At 35.3% G+C, this 23,410-nt stretch overlaps 1 protein-coding gene across 23 annotated transcripts in view; it reads left to right on the plus strand.

Moving 5' to 3' along the window:
* celf2.S (CUGBP, Elav-like family member 2 S homeolog) overlaps positions 1-23,410 on the plus strand; it is a 282,887-nt gene that overhangs the window by 227,804 nt on the left and 31,673 nt on the right. For 12 of the 23 annotated variants that reach the window (XM_041587475.1, XM_041587455.1, XM_041587456.1 and 9 more), the window contains 4 exon segments: positions 3,131-3,142; positions 3,313-3,392; positions 15,230-15,388; positions 16,806-16,869. In XM_041587475.1, the coding sequence (XP_041443409.1) occupies positions 3,131-3,142; positions 3,313-3,392; positions 15,230-15,388; positions 16,806-16,869 (315 nt within the window). 23 annotated transcript variants of the gene reach the window in all.

Here is a 23,410-nt window from a genome sequence, read left to right on the forward strand (position 1 = left end):
CAGTGTCAGGACACTTGCAGTGGGAGGGAGCTCCTGGTTGGAGCAGCCATGTTGTGCATCGTGCATGATGAGCATCTGAAGTCACACACATAATTAGCATATTGCGGCATTCACTCAATATGTGCATGCATGAGTCCTAACATGGCTGCCCGAATCAGGAGCTCCCTCCCTGACCTAGTATCCCTGCACTGGTGAGGGGCAATATTTTAAAATTAAAAAAAAAAAAACAACTGTAACCCCTAACTGGAGTTCAGGCTCAATTAACTCGCACCTTTAATCTCTGCCTAATGATGACATTAAAAAATAACCAGAAGAAATATCAACAAATTTAACAAGTAACTTGACAAAAAGATAATAAACTGCACATTAAAATTTTACTGTGTGTAATTCTGTTAAGCTGTCTGACAACTGTACCTTGCAGAGGAAAATGAACAAAATGAATTCCCCTTATATATCACAGATAAAGGCTGCTGCACTTCACACAGTAGATCAGCCTTTGAGAGGACACATTTGGAAAAAAATCATGTTGGAAAAGAGAGAACATACTGATAGGATGAAACAGCATTTTCTTTCTTTTTCACATAACACAGATTAATTCTGAACTGCTAACAAGAAACAAGGCAACTATTATGGTCCTTGGCATGCAGTGTGGCTTAAGAAAATGCTTCTATTTGCACTTTTATATTACACATGTACATCGGACCTTTCTATGATGTAGGGTGGGCTTTCAAATCATTATTCTATTTTTGTCTTCAATGGTTAATTACAGTTATGACGTTATAATCTTATCTGAAGTATGCTATGGAAGCAGAGAAAAGAAATGAAGCATATTTCAAGCCTAGCTGATTGATTTGGTTCTGTCTAAGAACTGTAAGATGCTGGACTGCCAAATATTTGTTTCATTGTGTTCTGGCCACTGGGGCAGTTGAAACGTATGCGTTGCCAAGAACGGGATTTTGTGCATTAGCTTGAAATGACAATATGTTGGAAACACTCAGTGTTTAGATTTGCTTCATTTGGAAATCTTTTAAGTAGTAATAATAATGTTTTGAGGAAATTGAGTGGAACACTAAATTATTCTGTGAAACCCAAGTTCAAACTGTGCAAGGCTAAAGAAGCTGAAAATCAATGCACTCTTAAAGTCATTAGAGAGCACAAGTCAAACATGTCTATGTTGCTCTTGTGAAGCTTTTAGTGAGCCATAGTATTATTACAAAATCAGCCAGAATCTGCATTAATTTCACAGTCTTTTTCTTCGAGATACCCAAGGGTGCTCGATGAATAAAATGGAAATTTCAAAAGCCAGAGTTTTTATTAGTTAGGAGGGCAATGAGCCTTGAAAGTGTTGCATTTGACCCATGCAGAAGCTGGCTGTGGTATGAGTAGCATTAAAGGATTATATATTCCAGGCACCAAAGCAATTCATTTGGAAGTATACTGTATATACAAATAGGAAGTGGTGACAGACAAAGCTCAATTAAAATATATATATATATATATATATATGCTAAATTAAATAAATACATACTCACATTTTGTTCCATTTTTTATGAGCATGTTAACATGAAGCAAAAAAAATTTCAGAAAAGAGGACAGGAGCTTGAAGGAGGAAAATATGGAGAGTGAAGTCTCATACAATGCGTGGTGTTAGGGTCATTTGATGTGAACAACAGGTATTATAAAGTGAATTAAGTAATTCCACATTATACAAAACAGTAATAAAACAAGCTCATTGGTAGATTAATATCAAAAATAAGGAATCACTGCACGCTGCAACTTAAATTCTAAATTGTTGGCAGGTAAAGGGTTAAAAATTATAGCTCATGTTAAATGACTTAACCTTTAATAACATATCATGCCACAACATGTTCTGAATTAAGTTTTCATATGCAAGCTTATTTTCTGTGTTTTACAGAGGCCATTCCATTCATTTTTCATTTTTTAATTCATCCTTACATTACATTACATTATTTCGGGATCTCTGCAGGTCCTTTCTTAAGAGGCCCAACATATTGGAATAAAAATATATAACATATAGAAGTAAAAATGTATTCAAGATGTACAGAAATAAATTTGTTCCTGGTATAATATCTTCAAGTGTGCAAGTGCTATCTTTTATAGATTCATTTTCTAGAGGCCCTTGCCATTTAAGTGGCATATATTTCACAAAGCCTATGTGGCTTTTAAATCAACTTGCAGAAAATAATCTGTGCAATGAGCATGATGTCTATGCACATATCTCAATGAACTTTCCATTGTGATTAAAGATCCATCATGTCAATTGTTATTGGTTAGAGTGCAAGAGCAACATTTTAGATGTCATGTATGAAGAGCACCACTTAGAAATGTTTATGTGTTTTTTTGTGTTTTTTCTATGGTCCAACACACACACTTGCTTTTTACAGTGGCCCCTCTCTTTAATGGAATTCTTTACATCAAAGGTGTCAAATGTAGAACCCTGTAGTTGTTGAGAACAACAGTGTCGGTATGTCCCAAGGGCATAATATGATTAGTAGTTTACAGTGGCTGGAAGTAAGAGAGTATTAAATTGCAGACAGAAATGCTTATTGTCTTTTTTTAGTAGAAAGATAAACTGAATTATTAATTCCTCATGGATTAAAAATAACAACCTCAAACAATTGGCTACCAAAAATAACACACAATTCAGTATTACAATAGCACCACTAATCACCCAGTGGTTAACTAAGTTTGGATGCAGGACAAGCCTGGTGAATATCTACTTGGTCTATAGCATTTAGAGATATCCCTTACATTCCAGACTTAATTTATGGTCCCAGAAATGGCTACCTTAATTGCTCTATAGACTTCAACTTTAGTGGGAATAATATGTTATATACAGTAGATTTTCATGTGCTTCAATCACTTATATCCAAATCTTATAACAGTACTTTTCAGTAAAGCAAATCCACATTCTAAAAGATTACCTTCCAAAGCAGCAGGTCCCTTGAAAAAATGCTGATTTAAATTCACACCTAAGACTCAATTGAACTGTACCTGGTTAAAAAGCTATATTTGAAATAACTGTAACATCCTGTGGCTGAAAAGAACACTTCCCCATTTTGTTTTTGTTTGTTTTTTTTGTTTCTTCTTTCTTCTATGATCGGATTAGCAAGTCAACACTGTAAGTACCAAACCACTTAAAAAATTTGAGGAGTTGTTACTTTTATGTACTACTGAGAACAGTGTCGTCTTGTGGCTGTTCTCGTAGACTGTGTTGGTTTAACAAGCGTCCAACCCTTTTGTCTTGTTGTTTTTTTGTCTTTCCTGCTCCCTGTCCCCTTGTCCCCACAGGCTGTGCGTTTGTTACATTTTCTACAAGGGCAATGGCACAGAATGCAATCAAAGCCATGCACCAGTCTCAGACCATGGAGGTACTGTATCATCTGCCCTTTCTTTGTTTTCTTTGTGCAATTAATTGTGTAAAGCAAAAGCTGTTCTCTCGTGTACAAACTGTAACATGACAACTAAGATGCAAAGACCACACATGTCGATGTCGCACCTTACACTGTTTATTATCGCTGTATCATTGCAAGTTGTATGGCTGCCAGGTAACACAACACTACATAGCGTAGATGATTTTAGTTAAAATGAATTCAGAGGCAGTTTACATGTTAAATTGCAAAAAAAAGCAGCCTGATACAGATGCTTTGCCAACTAGGTCAGGGAAAACACTGTTTTTTGCACTGTAGTTCTATATTCCCATACTAATGTTGATTTATAAGCACAGGAAATAAATTACAAGTTCTCAGATAAAACATTCATTTCAAGACCAGGATAAGGGTAACTACCACTGCAAGCAGACAATGCAATGCTCAAAACAGAGGTAATGAAATAAAATAATTATTACTAGCCAACTGCATCATTTTAGCCTATAAATTAAGGGCAGAAAGAAAATTATAGGTCTTTTTTGTTTTCCTTAGAATACAAATGGAAGCTATATTTAGTTAAGGGTAGCTATTCACCTTATCTATGAATGCTAATAACCCCCTTCATTTATTGTACCCTCTAAATATGTGGTATGCAACTTACTGCATATTTTAATTGGTCCTATAATTTTTTCTTCTCTCTTTATTTTTTACATTAAGATAAAGCATGGGCTAGGGGGTGGTGTAGATTATCATCATCTACACCACCCCCTAGCCCATACTTTATGGGCTAGAGGGTGGTGTAGATTACAATTAAAATCATCTACATTTTAGATTGATTTTAATTGTAATATAAGAATGTCTAAAAATTAAATAGCACATTTCTGCAATGCCACCTGTATATATAACATCATTTTTCCAGACATTTAAAGGTAAGGGTCTTGTTTTTTCACTGCTGTAATTTCTAAAATTACAGCTTGTGCATTTCCATCTCTGACATCCTACACAGAAAATTGAGTTCTAATTGATCAAAGTTGTATTAAATAATCTTTATGTGTTCATTCCCTCTGCTTTTGCCATTGCTTGTACAATTTTAAAGCACTTATTAGGCTTTGGGCTGAAGTAACTTAATAGTCATGTTATGAATAGTTACATCAGAGCTTTGTAAGTAACCCCCTGAAACATTGCTGATAATGAGTGTCTGCCCTGTATCAAATTAACACTTTTAAATTACTAGAAGAAGAGCATTTGTCTACACATGCTTCATTGGCTTTCCATACTTGAGATTGATGCCATACCATTAGTGCTAAAATTCTTAGCACAATAATGAACATTTAGAACCTCCTGTGAACAGCAAGTAAGGTCTGAAGAAATGCAGAAATATTTCTCAAGCTTATACATGCTTTTAAGGCTTGACAGCAAGCTTTAGTTGAGCCAGCATACATATTACTTATCCTAACAATAATTAATATACAACTTCCCTATTCAAGTATCTCATTGTAACTGAACTCTCACTCTACCAAAAAGTGATATCTCTTTTTTCTCAATAATTAGAAACAGAGTCTCACAAGTAAATACTTAGCAATAATATATCATTTTAAAACATATATACATGATGTACCTCCCTGTCATAAAATATAAGGATATTAGAAGTCACTAATAAGTACTTCAGCCTTATAAAGGAATGATCTCATATTAAACAAGAGAACACAAAATGTCACACAAACAAGGCTTCCTGATGAAGGGCCCAACAGGGACTGAATGACTGAACAACACACTACTAGTAAAATAAGATTATTGATTAAGTCTGTTAAGCATGCACCTAATACATGACAAAAAGAGCAGCCTACTATCATTCATTATTCTCCTGTTTGATAAATAAATCAGTTTGTTTAATAAATCAGAAACCTGTTATTGCACTAGTTTTCAAAACTTTTCCGTTCATCACAGAATTTTTCAAAACTTTTTGAGCATTGCATTTGTTTCCTTCCAGTGGTCATATAGCTAAAGATTATTGTGTAGGCCTATACAGTAAATCCAGCATATAGTTTTGATACTTATCAAATAATAACATAATTTTTAAAGCGAGAATAAACTCGGGAAATAGTCATTTGTTCATAGAGATGACATAATTCTGTAAATAGTTTATACACATTAGAAGGCATTAGAGAACAGTAGCTTCTGACAAAGGGAACATCAAATACATTCTAAATTATTCACAAACTCTTTATTTAGTGATCTTGTTGTGGTCTTTCAAAATTTTGCACAAAAATCTAAATATTTAAGCTTATGTTGTTGGTTGAATTCAGCATGCATGTAAATTGTGTTCTGTATATTGTATCTGTGTATAATAAGCTTTAGTTATGACATTGTGATTTTCTGTGCTGTGTTTTTAGATCACAACCTATTCATAAACTCGCACACTTCTTTCTTTCTTTTGTTTGTTTGTTTGCAGTGCTTCTCTCCCAGAGCATGTTGGGTACTAAATCATCATTATGGCATCATGTTGTGAACCATTAATCTGTAGCTTTGTTAAATGAAAGGTGAAAAGCACAGTGCATGAAAAATGTCATAACTTAATTGTTTTCCGTTTTCCAGATGTAATCAAATTGGCAGAGTAAATCTATCTTCCTTTTGCAACCAGCGGTTTTGACCTTTGTTTGAAAATCAAAATGATTACTTTTTAGGACTATGCCTTTATCTCTGTGAATAGCAATTTATAATCACTAAATCTTCATCTGTGAATATTAATCTGTCAGGGCATTAATCACAGGAAATATTTTGCCCCAAACAAACCCACAATTAGCTACAATTTGAAACAAAAACAGTCAATTTAAAATTTTAAATCTGATTCCAAAGTCTAACAGAATTGTAGGGCATATCTGGTCATACCCTGCCAGTCAGTTAACAATCACATATATTCATCTGTTTGAAATCAGTTAGTTAGACTTGATCACCGTGTGATTAATGGGGCAGAAAGTTAAATGTTTTATTGAGAAAAAATCCAGTGCCTTAAAATCCACTATGACTATGAAACTCATTCAGATCCCATTTCTCTCCCACTGGAAATAACAGATCCAACTCTATTGTTACTTTCTGCATGCAGCAAATGGTATTTATACTGTAGGTCTCCTTGCAGTATTCTGCACTTTGCAGGGAATTACAAAGATAAGTCTTACTTGGCACAGCTTTTAGTAGGTTGCATTCAGTAGAAACTTTCTCTTTTAATAAACCACGTAAACTTTATGAGCTTAGCATGTTAAGAAAAAATATGTTTGCTAAACCACTTTGTGGCTTATAACATGTAGGAGCACATTTACTCAGTTAGAGTGAAGGAATAGAATAAAAAAAACTTCGAATTTCGAATGTTTTTTTGGCTACTTCGACCATCGAATTGGCTACTTCGACCTTCGACTACGACTTCGAATCAAACGATTCGAACTAAAAATCGTTTGACTATTTGACCATTCGATAGCCGAAGTACTGTCTCTTTAAAAAAAACTTCGACCCCTACTTTGCCATCTAAAACCTACCGAACCTCAATGTTAGCCTATGGGGAAGGTCCCCATAGGCTTTGCAAGCTTTTTTTGGTCGAAGAAAAATCGTTCGATCGATAGATTAAAATCCTTTGAATCAAACTGAACGAATGAATTGCAGTAAATCCTTAGACTTCGATATTCGAAGTCGAAGGATTAACCTTTGGCAGTCGAATATCAAGGGTTAATTAACCCTCGATATTCGACCATATGTAAATCTGCCCCGTAGTGTATGAATCATGTTAGGGAATGATCATAAAATACAGCTGTAGAACTTGTGCAGAAAGTGCAAGTGTAAGGGAGACCAGCGTCATTACCACTGACTGCAAAAAAGAGCAGACATTCTCATGCTACAATATATGCTATCTTCTTCATCTTCTGCCTTATAAAACACATAGCACAAAGATTCTGATGTATTAAATTTGGTTCAGCAAAACCAAAAGAGAGCAGCAAATGGTGGGAAAACAATCCTTTCCTTTCTCTCTATAGTAATAGAACAGTACCTTGTACTTGATCTTAACATAGATGTTACATACAGTAAAGTGAATTTTTAAATGTATTATTTAACAGACTTAAGGTATGGAGATTCCAAGTAAAGAAAGACACCTTATCCAAAAAAACGCAGCTACTGAGCATTCTGGATGACAGAACTAGTGATGGGTGAATTTATTTGCCAAGCGCGAATTTGCGGCAAATTTGCGCGATTTGCCGCCAGCGAATAAATTTGCGAAACGGCTACGAAAATTCGCAAATTTTTCACCGGTTTCCATATTTCGCCTGAAATTCGCAAATTTTCCAGCGAAGTGAAACGGCGCAAATTCACCCATCACTAGACAGAACCCATACCTGTATTCTCAATCCTTATATCAGCAAATTCCTGAACTGCACAATATATGTTCATTTTAAACAGAAATACAGGCACATTTTGTTTATTAGAGTTAAAGGGATCCTGTCATCGGAAAACCAGTTTTTTTCAAAACGCATCAGTTAATAGTGCTACTCCAGCAGAATTCTGCACTGAAATCCATTTCTCAAAAGAGCAAACAGATTTTTTTTATATTCAATTTTGAAATCTGACATGAGACTAGACATTTTGTCAATTTCCCAGCTGCCCCTGGTCATGTGACTTGTGCCTGCACTTTAGGAGAGAAATGCTTTCTGGCAGGCTGCTGTTTTTCCTTCTCAATGTAACTGAATGTGTCTCAGTGGGACATGGGTTTTTACTATTGAGTGGTGTTATTAGATCTACCAGGCAGTTGTGATCTTGTGTTAGGGAGCTGCTATCTGGTTACCTTCCAATTGTTCTTTTGTTTGGCTGCTGGGGGGGGGGGTGATATCACTCCAACTTGCAGTACAGCAGTAAAGAGTGATTGAAGTTTATCAGAGCACAAGTCACATGACTTGGGGCAGTTGGGAAATTGACAATATGTCTAGCCCCATGTCAGATTTCAAAAGTGAATATAAAAAAATCTGTTTGCTCTTTTGAGAAATGGATTTCAGTGCAGACTTCTGCTGGAGCAGCACTATTAACTGATTCATTTTGAAAAAATGTTTTTTTCCCATGACAGTATCCCTTTAATGAGAAACTGCTCACAATGAACCACTTTAGAAATGCAAGGTTATTTGGGAAATCATCACCCATGCAGAACTACACAAGGTATCTCTATTGTTTCAGATTCAATATAGCCTCCTGCAGCAAGTTCTCTTTTATTTTAGATTTATGCTTGATTAATAGCCTGTAGAGTTGTAATATTTGGTAACTCTACTCTGTCATTTTTATTTTCTCCATGCAAAACCTGTACAGATCAGGAAGTACACCCTATTTATATATTGAGATGAGGATTCCTAACAGGGAATTAATTAAACGTGTTTACATGTGGCATTTTTGTAGTGTGAAGCACTAATTAGTATTGATAATTGCAGTGACTAATACAGAGTCAATTGCTCTTGGAGTCTAGCCATCTCCCATTAAAAGTACTTTGTGTGTTTGAAAACTACTTAGATTTATCCTGCTGTCAGGTGCACTGGTCCAGACACTCCAGTCATGTCTAATGATCTAATTGGCCTTATCTTTCCTAAAGTACAATGTGTTAGACTTGGAATAGGAAAGTCCACTGTTAACATGACAAGCAGTATCTCTAACATGATATAGCAATCTATACATAGTTATACTACCTATAGTTATAATTTAAAAATGTAATATGAATAGTAACATACTTGCCAGTAATATACTTGCCAGTAATATACTTGCCAGTTCTCAACACAAATTCTCTGCCTTTGAGACTTTTCACATGCACATATTTTAAAGCAACTGCATCATATAATTCTTAAAATAATACTTAAAGGGATACTGTCATGGGAAATTTTTTTTTCCAAAATTAATCAGTTAATAGTGCTGCTCCAGCAGAATTCTACACTGGAATCCATTTCTCAAAAGAGCAATTTATATTCAATTTTGAAATCTGACATGGGGCTAGACATATTGTCAGTTTCCCAGCTGCCCCCAGTCATGTGACTTCAATCACTCTTTACTGCTGTACTGCAAGCCAAACAAAAGAACAATAGGAAGGTAACCAGATAGCAGCTCCCTAACACAAGATAACAGCTGCCTGGTAGATCTAAGAACAACACTCAATAGTAAAAACCCATGTCCCACTGAGACACATTGAGTTACATTGAGAAGGAAAAACAGCAGCCTGCCAGAAAGCATTTTCTCCTAAAGTGCAGGCACAAGTCACATGACTGGGGGCAGCTGGGAAATTGACAAAATGTCTAGCCCCATGTCAGATTTCAAAATTGAATATAAAAAAATCTGTTTGCTCTTTTGAGAAATGGATTTCAGTGCAGAAGTCTGCTGGAGTAGCACTATTAACTGATGCGTTTTGAAAAAAACATGTTTTCCGATGACAGGATCCCTTTAAGTGCACAAAATATAATGGAAAAAAAACAATAGATATACTTTTAACACACAAGAGCCATGACAAATCTGGATGCAGTGTTGTGACCAGTAATAATTAGTTTGTGATGTCACAAAAATTATGTATAGAATGGGACCTGTTATCCAGAATGCTTGGGACCTAGGGCTTTCTGGACAATGAATCTTTCCGTAATTTGGATCTTCATACTGTAATTCTACTAGAAAATCACGTTAACATTAAAGGGGTTGTTCACCAAGGGGTTGGTTCACATTTGTAATTGGTTTTTATTTTCTATTATTTGTGTTTTAAATAGTTATTTAGCTTTTTATTCAGCTATGGTCCAAATTACCCCAGCAACCATGCATTGATTTGAATATGAGACTGGAATATGAAAAGGAGAGGGCCTGAAAAGAAAGATGAGTAGCAAAAAAAGTAGCAATTACAATACAAAGTGTAGCCTTATAGAGCATTTGTTTTTTAGATGGGCTCATTGGCCCCCATTTGAAAGCTGGAAAGAATCAAATGAAGAAGGCAAAATATTCAAAAAGTATAAAAAATTAATGATAAATACCAATTGAGAAGTTGATACTAAAAGTTAACCTAAAGGTGAACCACCCCTTTAAATAAACTCAGTAGGTTGGTTCTGCTTCCAACAAGGATTAATATCTTAGTTTGAAACATGTACAATATACTGTTTAATTACTACAAAGAAAAAGGAAATAATTATAAAATTTGGATTATTTGGATAAAATGGAGTCTACGGGAGATTGCCTTTCCATAATTCAGAGCTTTCCGGATAATGGATTCTGTACCTGTACTGAGTCTTGGTAAATATGAGGATGTTAGAAGTCATCTCACCGTTTCATGGGTTTATATGCTCATGAACTGCTCACTGACTTGTAATATCCTTATATTTTAAAATAGGTTTGTTATTCCTAATACGTTTCTGATTGGTCACAATATGCCATCTTGTACCAGAAAGGCAAAGAGTAACAATAAAAATAGTATTGTAGCTCACATTGGAAATTAGGGGGCACATTTACTAAGCTCGAGTGAAGGATTAGAATAAAAAATACTTCGACCATCGAATTGGCTACTTCGACTTCGAATCGAACGATTCGAACTAAAGAACGTTCAACTATTCGACCAATCGATAGTCGAAGTACTGTCTCTTTAAAAAAAACTACGACTACCTACTTCGCCACCTAAAACCTACCGAGCACCAATGTTAGCCTATGGGGAAGGTCCCCATAAGCTTTCCTTGCTTTTTTTGATCGAAGGAAAATTTCATCGTTTTTTCTTCGATCATGCGGTAAATCCTTCGACTTCGATATTCAAAGTCGAAGGATTTTACTTTGAGGTTTGAATAGAGAGGGTTAATTAGCCCTCGATATTCGACCAATAGTAAATGTGCCCCAAAGTGTCATAATTGCACAAAAAGAAACTATATGTTAAGGATCTGTTGAAAACAAAATGCAGCATGAATAGACAGCATAAGTCGAGTCACCATTTTTAATTGGAACTTGTGCACTGTAAGGTATAAATGCACACTGAAATATGAAATATAAGGATGACCATCACCATAAATCTTGCTTAGTTTTAAAGCCCTTGTGCTTTTATAAGGTGATAAACACCCTCAGTGACTTTAGATATGCCTGCATTTCATGCATGTTTTAGAATGTTGTTACTCTCTAATGTCATTGAGTAACAAGCAGAGGGGGCAGGTGTATCCAAATTTCAACTGGGGATTCCTGGAGGATTGTTCAGATAGGAAAGTTTTTAACAAACTGACACACTTATCAAAGTACATGAATATGACAATTCTTAAAAAGATATTCAACTTCATTCAGCTGTCAAAGACTTTTCTGTTCAATGTACGTCATCATTAGTTAATCCCCACTGCAAATGAATGCAAGGGTTAATGATTTGGACAAGAGTTTTTCTGCACAAATCATTCAGCAAATCTTAAAGCACTTGTATTTTTAATGGAGAGGTAACCTTTGCTTCTACTCAATGAAAAATACAGATGTTTTGTAAATCAACCCGTAATTTAAACCACAATAGCCTTATACCTAATCTCTCATACAAACAAATTCAGCATTAAAAACACTTTTGTTTTGTAATAATTTATGTAACCTTATGTAACATAAAGAAAGGCATTCCTTTTCATGTTCTGTGCCCTGTATAAAAGCACCCAGGTAATGTATATTGTCATAGATCCTTAAAAAAATTCCTAGTATATAATAATTCGAGCATATGTATAATATTTGAATTTGTAGTCTTTAAAACCCACACAAATTGGTATCAGTAAAAGTTATTCTATTTTAAAATGATTATTACTGAGAACCGAAGCTGGAGATATATCAAAAGACATAAGCTTCTTAATCTTCCATTTGTGCCCTAGGGCATGGAAGGTGCCTGCCCTCAAGCCATGAGTCCGTTTCACTGTATCATTATAAATATCTCATCAAGTGTTCTTTCCTGATAACCAGCATGTACCATAGTATTCTTAAATGGCATTCTGTAATTCCATTCACATGAGTATTAGATATGCTTTATCATAGAACAGTATAGCCCTCTGTCTTTATGAGCTCTGAATTCCTCTTTGATATGCTACAATCCTCATGATAATTACACAGGTCATTTCTGCCATATTTCATTCCTGAGCAAAGAGAATATGTTCTCACTGCTGTAAAAGGGCAACACCACACTATGCAAATCTTTTAAAATGTGAGGTGGTGACTGCTTTATGTTATATCTGATTACCAAAGTAAAACATAATTCCACAATCAGGTTTAGCAATTGTTAAGATAATGTGAGCTTTTGATTAGCCATAAGAAATGCATTTGCCAGTATAAAAGCAGTGTTGCTTATTCCAGTTTGTACAAAAACACAACAATATCCCTTATATAATAATTTAAATCATAACAATATTTCCTGAACATGGACATGGAGAAGATACTCGAATACTGGCCTAGTAAACAGGAACTATAGCTAGAAACATTTGTTGACAATAGTTGATATTTAATAAATTATTAGATTGCTCCATCAACCCAACAATTCATCCTGCTGCAATAATGATGCCATCAAACCATCCAAGTTGCGCTGGAATTTGCTCTAGTAAAGGCAAATCCGAGTGTGATGGCACAAGTGACTTTTTGGCTGCAGGAGAGAAAAAATGTGTTTAAAATAAAAGCCACAATAAATATTAGCAACATTCTGAATAAAATCTAGCATTTTGCAATTTTATTTTGTGATAGTGGGTTTTAACACCCAAATATTAATAATTTAAGTTGAGGGTTCTGTTGCAAAGTAATAACTTCAATTAGATACAGTATTACATATATTACATACATTACATTTACTGCACAAATGATAAATTGTGCACATTTGGAATATTTTCCCATTATGAATTTAATTACATATCCCCAATAAATATTGCTGGTGATGCTTTGTAAAGCAACCAATCAGCAATTATATTTGAATAGTCACCTTACTGTTCTAAAAGAAATGCAAAGATCTGGTCACTATGGGCAACACTGGTGGCATTTATTTCCAAAGTTAGTAAACACACCATTTTGTTTTCCATTAGAGATGTACAAATCTATCATTTTTGCATTCAACTGAATATCAAAACCTTGATGAAAGATACCCAACTGAGCCCTAATTTGAATATTCAAATCTGATAACATTTTAAATTAAATCATCCAATTATTTTTAAAAATGCAAAGTTCACATAAAATTACAGGTTTGTATTCACTTCAATCCAAATCCTTCAAAAAGTGCTAGGATTCATCCAAATACCATAGTGAATCCCAGATTCAGTGCATTCCTTCATTCCATTGGATTTCCAAAGTTATTGTTTTCTTTATTTGCATTTACATATGCAGTATCTGAAAGTTGCCACTGTGTGTACTGCAGATGAGTTTATCAAAGTCATATGCCTGAAGGCACCTGGGAAACTAATAACATATCTAGCCCCATGTCAGATTTCATTTAATATTTAAATGTTTGCTCTTTTCAAAAATGGGTTGCAGTGCAGGATTCTGCTGGAAGAATGCTATTAACCAATGCATTTTGAAAAAAAACATGTTTCCTTTATAGAATTCCTTTAAGGTGGAAACAATGAGCTAAATTGAAAGGAAAAATGTATGGCATATAAAAGTCATAATTAAAAGTGGATATATTTTGATATCAAACATGACTTCCCCATTCATTTTCATCTTACATATAACATTGTAGATCAGCCATCAAAGATTAACATTAAATCCAGGGGTCATAATTTCTGAGGTAAATATTTCCTGAAGTGCACTTGTGTGTTCTTTAACTTGTTCAAGAGTGCTAGATATGATACTCCTATTTTTCAATATCAGGGAACACATTTTATTCAACAATAAAAAAAAACCCATCAAAATAGCTTTCTCGTATCATTACATTTTTGATAATGGTTTCTGCTTTGGAAATTCACAAACTTGTGAAATATGGAGCAGGCAGTGAAGAATGAATAAGATGCGTATGCAATCCAGAAATTGTTTTTATGCAATCCAATAAAATGTAGCTCCCAGAAATGGAATGTGTGGCTGTAGTCAAGATATCAAGGCAAGCAGCATTGTATTTCAATTTACTGTATTTATGATTATTTCTTTTGGTTTTTCTAGAGCAGACCCATCTGTCTGTTATCAAGTCTTACGATAAGCCCTTTTCAACATCAATTGGGCTACAGCCTTTAATATTTTTTAACATGGTATATGGGTGAATAAATCACAGCTAGCCTACCAGTCTAGTGTAACACAGTTGCAATTATTTTCAGGCTGAATTATTTAGCACCTTCCATTTTAAAGGTTTCTATGCTGGAAGCCAGTGATTCACAATCAGAATTTCTTCATTGTGCATCTCTTTATACCGTGCAATGCCATTATGCAAACATCCTTCAAACTGCAATGTCCTGTATTTTTTGCATTCCATTTTAAAAAAAGATGTGTATTTTAAAACCAAGCTCTGCGAGTTGAAAGTTCGCTGTTTGTCTCTTGCAGGATATATATATATATATATATATATATATATATATATATATATATATATATATATATATATATATATATATATATATATATATTATAGTGTATATTTCAGTAATGTTTAGCACACATGGTTATTAACTACTGGACTCAAAGGAATGTCCGTTGTGTTGTTATGACTTTTTTGGTTTCACATAATATCCTCTGCACGTTGAACAGGTGTGCTACTGACAGCATCCAGCTGCCAGCATCCAGTAAGTAAAATATAAAGTAGGCATGAGCAATATATACTAATGCTCACCTCATGTGAATGATGAAGGAATAACCTGTTACGCATCCTATCCATTTGTGTCTGATCTGTTCCCTTCCAGGGCTGTTCTTCACCAATAGTGGTGAAGTTTGCTGATACTCAGAAAGATAAAGAGCAGAGGCGTCTACAGCAGCAGCTAGCACAGCAAATGCAACAGCTTAATACTGCCACCTGGGGAAACCTAACCGGGCTTGGAGGACTGACACCACAGTATTTAGCAGTAAGTAATAATTTGGTGGGGTGCACCTATCACTGGAAACTTAACGGGTGCAGAATAATAACTCCATGAAGACAACTCGGCCGGGCTCATTTACTAATTCTGGCCAAATGAAAACTTAGCTGTTGCCAATTGCATCTGATAAGTCTATAACAGGCACAATCAAAACAAATGTCTTATCTTGCTGCACTGGGGTACATTTGTTAGTGAGGAATGATGTTTCCTAAAAACATGGGAAAAGGGGCATTAGGAGCTTCGCAAATGAAGGGATACATAATGCTTACAATTAGTAGTAACCAAGCATATGGCTTCATCTCTTATTGTTAGTAGTGTTTGTTCATTAAATAATACTCAGATGTTTGGGATGTAAAAACTACAAAGAGACTGTATGACATTACACTTGTGTATTATTCCTCAAAAACAAGATGAAATTGTAAACGAACATGAGCACTTTAGGAAGCAACCTATACAGGTTACCAGGGCTAGAGCCATAAAATAGGAAAGGCAGGTTCAAATAAATACACAAAGGCTGAAGGCCAGTCTTAATATTAACGTATAAAAATCAAAGCTGTGCAACTTACTGTAGGTTGGGCAAATTTGAACCATTTTGCTTCGCCAAAAATTCGCTGCCAGCAGTCATTTTTTTTTTGACGCACAACGCCATACAAGTCTATGGGCGTCATTTTCACGGTGAAACAAGGCGAACAAATTTGCCTGTCCCTATGTACAACCCTCCAGCTACAAGCGCTACAAGTCCTCCGACAGTCAGGGATTGCTGAGTCACACGTTGTACACCTTGATAAAACTGCACAAAACTGCTGCTATATTAACAATGATGGTATGTTGCAATAATTGTTATTTCCAGAATTTCTTTTCATGAGACCCACTTTAATGTGGGATATGGCCCTTTATTGGGGTTTTATGGAGATAAGGTACCCCATCAATGAACCTGGCAATTCTGACACATTTCTGTATTTTTTCCATTGTAACAAAAGCTGATGTGTAAGGTACAACATTACCAAACATGCAAACTGACATGTTGGTGGGAGACAGTAAAGATGAATAAGGCAGGAAGATGAGTTATGGTAGCTACAATACTACAGAGGATTTTAATTAGTCGCGCTGTGTCAGTTTAAATGTATTTAACACCTGGCTGTTTAAAAGAGTAAATTGATTAATTGTTTTTAAAGCAGTAATTTTACCCCTAGTGCGTGCTCCTTTCTGTGCAGAGATTAGACATTGATATAGATTTACAGCTTTGACTCAGGGGACATCTTGTCCATCCGTGGGCAGAAAGTCTTTAAGCATCAGAATATATGAAGGGGAAAGAAAACAACACACACGACGCTGCATATAAAGAAGTCTTGTTGTCTCATTCAGATGCCTCATTGCTTTATTTCTTGTTTTTTTTTTTGTACAGCTCCTGCAGCAAGCCACCTCCTCCAGTAACCTGGGTGCATTTAGCGGCATTCAGCAAATGGCTGGTAAGTGGAGAAAAAAGCATTTAATTTTAGTCAATTATGCCTTATTTTCTCCAGCTCTTAAGTTCTTTTGCACTAATGATGTTCTGTTAAAAAGGGACACCCCTCTGTTAAATTCTCAATTGAAACACTTGCTCTCTTAAAAACAGAAAATTGTACCAACTGCTCTGAGGTTGAACAAGTAGTTTATCTTGCATTAGTCACCCGCCATTTGTCCTAAGCAACCAATTGTAAAAGGCAGGAGAGCTTTTAGCCCCTGCAGCTGCATCATATTCTAATAAAGGTGACGACAAAACAACCACAGGATCTCGGTTTAACTTCAGCGGAGATTGCCATGTCCTAGCAACCAATTTAGCGACAACTCAGGCATATTTTACAGAAAGCTGTGAAAACTGGGAAAGAAAATGTTCTGACCTTCTTTGGCAAGAACTAAGATTACAGTTATTGAGTCGATAAAGGATTACATTTACTTTTAAACATTACAAAATGGACTGAAATCATAACGCAACCAGACAACAAAATTGCTTGGCAAAAAGCATTCTCTGTCTCTCACTTGTTTTTTTTTTTAAATTTTTTAAATCTTTTTTCTTGTTTCCCCCCAAAATAAAATAATCTTTACATTTCCTAAATCAAAGCTGGAGTGTGTTTGAAAGGGAGAGAGTGGAAGTAATGAGCTCAGTCTGTAGTAGCTGATGTGTAGTGATTAGTAAAAGGTCACTCCCACTGCGTGACCTTCCATGCTGATATCTGAGCTGAACATAGTGCTGCAGAAGGCTGGACGTGCTCTACATTGGCGCTCAAATGGCCATTATGCTGCCGTGAAAAACTGCTAGAAAGCTTTCTTTTTGTTTGATGCAAAAGCAAAACAATTTGGAGCATTAAAAGGGCTGTATTTTATTTTAATCATGACCCCCCCTGCATCAATGAATATGTAATCAGAACAACAAGGACAAAATGTCCCTGCTTTTCTATTTTAGACTGTATCATGCTCCACTTTCTGTTCTGTACTCTGCCAGTGTTATTTTAAAAGGGAGTTTTAGTGTATGTATGCTGTAGTCAGCCCCTATGATGTTTCAGCATTAATATACAATGTTTACATCTCCATGTAGGCAAGTCTTTAGCACACAATAATATCTTATTCAAGTAGAAAACTGTTATTTCCCACTTATTATTCATATATAAAATTCTGTAGTAAGTAAAGCATCTATGCATTTTGGTTTGCTGCTAAGAAGAATGGTAATGATTTATAAAGGGGGTATGTAACCCTTTCATGCCTTCATATAAAGGGTTATGGGCAATAGACCAAGAGTGAGGGTAAACGGGAGCTAATTAGTAAAGGAACCATGCTAGGAATAACAGATTTAAGTCTTAGGGGGTTATTTACTAAACTCTGAATGCCAAAAAACCCAAAAATCCGAATTTTTAATGGAAAAAAACCCACAAATTTTTGGGATTTATTATACCCCGAGGATGGAAAAAGTCCAAATCCGAGATCTGGCATCTCATACCTGCCGGAGTTGCATATAAGTCAATGGGAAAAGTCCCAAATATTTTTTGATCTGCGCTGGGTTTCGTGCAATAACCCAAAGATTTCAGGGTTTTTTCAATCTTTACCTATGACATGTTCTTCCCTCTTACCTGTTCATTTAATCAGACTGAATTGCTTCTAAACATAACTTTCTATAAAATATGCGATTGACCATTTTAAACTGACAGTATAGGAGAAAAAGAAATCTTAGGGTTACAAAGAAATGGCACTACTCCATTGAAACCTGTTGAATAGCTCAGAATCATAGCACATTCCTTTCATATGTTTAAACATAAATATACAAAGACTGAACATTTACTCTTTGTGTCATCATTAATGCAAGATAGAAGAGTTCATTTATGAACGCAAGCACAAGTACAAAGCACTAAAATGGATAGAAAATTATACAGTATGCATTTGGGTGCTGTTCATAAAAGTACTTGCAAAGGTAAAGGCATTTATGTGCAACTGGAAAGTACAGTTTCTACAGATGCAAGGGAACCCTGAAATTAACCTGCTTTGAGCTGCCAGTATTTCCTTTGGATCCCAACCAAATGAGCATACCATTACAAAAGTTATGATGTTCTCACACAAGAAAGAATAATGTGCACCAGATTCTGTTTCAGCAAACAGTGAGCAAATATTCAGTGATGCATCAATATATGGTAGTTGGTAGGAAACGACAATGAGGAGTGTGGTAGCAAAAGTCCTAAAATGAACACTGCATAGTGGGGTTTTGCCTTTCATTTATCATTTTTATAACACCTACTGAAACTAACATATTTGTTAGGGGAAGGCCTGTTCCATCCTTGCAAGTATGGGTTCCATCTCAATTTTCATGCTGCAAAACTATTATAATGCAAAAAAGGCAATCCACAATACTGAGAGATTCTCCCAAAAAAGTCAAAATCTTTCTTTCTATTGATATTTTAACTATTATACTTTTTTTTATTCAGGAGCAATTTTATACATAAAGAGTGTATTTGTATAGCATGGACTTTAAAAATGTGTTAAAACCAAAATATGTAACTGGAACGTTGGTATTAATTTACCACTGCCACTCCTAGCATAAAGCCACACTTACATTGTTCAAGATGTTCATGTTACGGGTGTAAATTCCTCTTACCAGTAGGGCATGTTCTAATTCTGAATCTTAAATTTAAAAAAATGATTTTTTTTTTAATGAATGAAATAAATAGTTAAAAAGGACATTTTGGTGCTATAAATGATATGAAGTGAGAGAAACTGGTGAACTGACTTAAGAACTTGGTTTTCTAATGGGAACTTCCTTATTTGATTGAGAGTGTATCACTTGAGGGCTTCATCTCAGCATTTTATTGTTTTCTAGATTCCAACTTCAGTTCCAATAAGAATTCCAATATTCTCCCCAAAGATATCCCTTGATCAGTTGTTACAGCAACTCATTATTGCACTGGCATCTTTGAGTAATCTAAACCCTCCTGACAATATAAATTGGCCTGGAGATGTTAAGATCACTGAATTATTTTTTCATCTTAACACCTGCTGGCTGTTCATATTTTGACTTATTCGTTGATATTCATTGTTATCTTATACATGAAAAAAACAGAATCAAGCAGAAAACTATTATCTGTGAACTTTGGGAGGATGTTTATATCCTCCATGGTCACTGGAATTAACTTTACTGTAAAAGAGTGGATGCATTTGTATTGGATATTAGATAATAGGGAATTCTTTTCACCAAACAAACCTTACATGAAAATTTACATGGACAAGAAATTCTGTATTCAAGAACATTGCTCAATAGAGAAGTAGAATGGCAACATGGGAAGCACAACACTGTGGACATTGGATGCTATATTGTTTATAAATGGCAATGTAATAGTCAAACCAAAAAAAAAAAAAAATGTAAGTAGGTTTTGCTACTAAAGATGTACTTTTTGTTTTGCCTTTGTTCTTACTGTTTACCATCTTAATATAGATCTACAGCTCAATAAAGATCTATATATAATATAATGATTAAGTTCTAGCTGAAAGGTCATGTCATTTCCTTAACTGTTACTGTATGTTGGCTGAAAGACTGCGTCAGTGCTTGCTTGACTGCTTTTGTAGAGTGCTGTCAGAGAGAGGGGTCTTGGCCATTATTTACATTGTTGTTGTTGCACAGTAGAAGTCACTGGCAGTTTTCCAATTAACAATGTTAACCTTGAACCCAAGACTACACCTTTGAAGCATTTTATTTTTCAGGAAACTGTTATCAAAAGGCACAGCTTCAAAGTCACTCATATCTGCACATGGTTGCATAAGGCAACCATTTGTACATTGTCAGGTAGCACATATTACAAACCATTAAGTGTACAGATGGGTCAACATGTGAAGTGTGGTGGTTTCGACACCGGCGACAATTAAATGGACACCCATTGACGTTAATGTGCGTCAATTGTCACTGGCGTCCAGGGTCAATTTTGATGCCGGCTAATTGTTGTCGGTGGCAATAATAGTGTTTCGTGAATTTTTCACCCACTTCCCGAATTTCACAGGAAATTCATGAATTTCGTGGCAAAGCGAAATGGGACAAATTCACCCATAACTATTTGTGTATAATTAGGGGCAGAAACTATTTGTGTATAATTAGGGGCAGATTTATTAAAGGTTGAGCTGAATTTTCGAATGAAAAAAATTTTGAGCTATTTTTTGTGTACTACGACTAGGGAATAGTCCAAATTCGATTTCAAAATTCAAACATTCGAATATCAAAATATATTATGTACTGTCTATTTAAAAATTCAACTTCGGCCATCTAAAACCTGCCGAATTGCTGTTTTAGCCTATGGGGGACCTCCCAGAACCTATTTGGAGTCAATTGGTGGACTTTGAAAAATCGAAGTTTGATCGAATGCGCTATTCCTTCAATTCGTATGATTCTAATTCGGCCGAATACGGACCTATTTGATCGAAAACAGACATATTCAACCAAAAAAACAACAACTTCATTTCTGTTGGTCTTTTTGAATTGGAATTTCGAAGTTTTTTCAATTCGAAATTCAACCCTTTATAAATATGCCCCTTAAAGTTGATGTCATAAGCTAAAGCAACCACACTGATCCACAGCATGAAGTGCACACCCTTACATTTTCCAGTGCATGAGCAAGTATAGAGTGCTGATTTTGAAAGAAGGATTGGCAGGCTTTACTTTCACAATTAGAGTAGACACATTGAAGCAGAGCAGTCATATTGGATTATAAATCAAATTGTTCCATAGACAGTTTACTGAGGCAGAAGTCTTCATGTACTGAGAGGCTGAGGATCAAAGCTGGCAGAAATGCTCCAAATGCAAACACATAACATAAAAGGAATCACAACTGAAATATTAAACTGAAACTGAAATTATAAAAACTGAAACTGAATTGATAAAAAAAAGTTGAATTAAATGGGGTTTCTGACAACACCTGTTCTGACTACATATCTACTATATTTACAAATAACTTTTAAAACATTGAGGTTTTTTAATTAATGTGTAAAAAATTTGTGTAATTATGCCTTTTTTGTCATTATGCAAACAGTAGGTATTGACTGAAGGATTGCTTTTATAAAAGGAAACTTTCATACTGTCCTTCTGATTTAAAATGCTGTGATTCCTCCTCCTATGATTGACAGCTTTGATTGATACTAATAAGGACTAGTGATGGGCGAATTTGCGCCGTTTTGCTTCGCCGAAAAATTTGCGAATTTCGCACGAAATTCGCGAAACGGCGAAAAATTCGCGAAACGTCATTTTTGACGCCGGCGCCCGTTTTTGACGCCGGCGTCCGTTTTTCGAAAAAAAAATTTTTTTTTACCGCGAATTTTCGCGGGCGTTTCGCGAATCGCGCAAATTCGCCGCGAATTCGCGCCTGGCGAATAAATTCGCCCATCACTAATAAGGACTGATTAACTTAACTGAAATATTATTTATAAAAGAAATAAAACATTTTTTGTGTATGATTGTTCATATACCTAAGTATGAGCAGCCACTGGAATGACCCATTAGTACAAAGTCCATCAAGTTCAATACCTCCAAATGAAACCCCAGCATCCATACACACAACCCTGCCTACTTTCACATAAATGATATATACCCATATCTATACTTACTATTGAATTTAGTATCACAATAGCTTTTGATATGATGTCTATCCAAGAAATCCTCCAAACCAGTCTTAAAGGCATTAACTGGATCAGCCATCACAACATTACCCGCACTGTAAAGAAACACCTACTTTGTTTCAAATGAAAGTTCTAAAGGGGTGGCCTCTGGTACGGTGATCCACTTTATGGGTAAAAAGGTCCCCTGCTATTTGTCTATAATGTCCTCTAATGTACTTGTAAAGTGTAATCATGTCCCCACGCAAGCGCCTTTTTTCCAGAGAAAACAACCCCAACCTTGACAGTCTACCCTCATAATTTAAGTCTTCCATCCCCCTTACCAGTTTAGTTGCACGTCTCTGCACCATCTCCAGCTCGTTTATATCCCTCTTAAGGACTGGAGTCCAAAACTGCACTGCATACTCCAGATGAGGCCTTACCAGGGACCTATAAAGAGGCATAATTATGTTTTCATCTCTTGAGTTAATGCCTTTTTTTTATATTTTACAGAATTTGACTGTTTTGCAGTCGAAGTAGAATTTTCATTGTTCGATCAAATGATTTTACTTAGACTACAAAAAACGTAGAAAAATGCATTAGAAGGTCCCCATAGGCTAACAAAGCACTTCCACAGGTTTAATTTGGCCAACTATTGAAGTCGAAGATTTTTTAAAGAGACAGTACTTTGATTATCGAATATTCAAACTATTTTACTTCGAATCAAATTCGAAGTAAATTCAAAGTCGTAGTATCCTATTCGATGGTCGAAGTATCCAAAAAAATTACTTTGAATTTCTAATTTTTTTACTTCGAAAATTCACTCGAATTCACTTCGACCCTTGATAAATCTGCCCCATAGTGTTTAACTTGCATTTATATTATTTTTTCCAAAGTGCATAACCTTGCATTTAT

Source organism: Xenopus laevis, chromosome 3S (assembly GCF_017654675.1).
Source record: "Xenopus laevis strain J_2021 chromosome 3S, Xenopus_laevis_v10.1, whole genome shotgun sequence".
In the NCBI taxonomy this organism is placed as follows: domain Eukaryota; kingdom Metazoa; phylum Chordata; class Amphibia; order Anura; family Pipidae; genus Xenopus; species Xenopus laevis.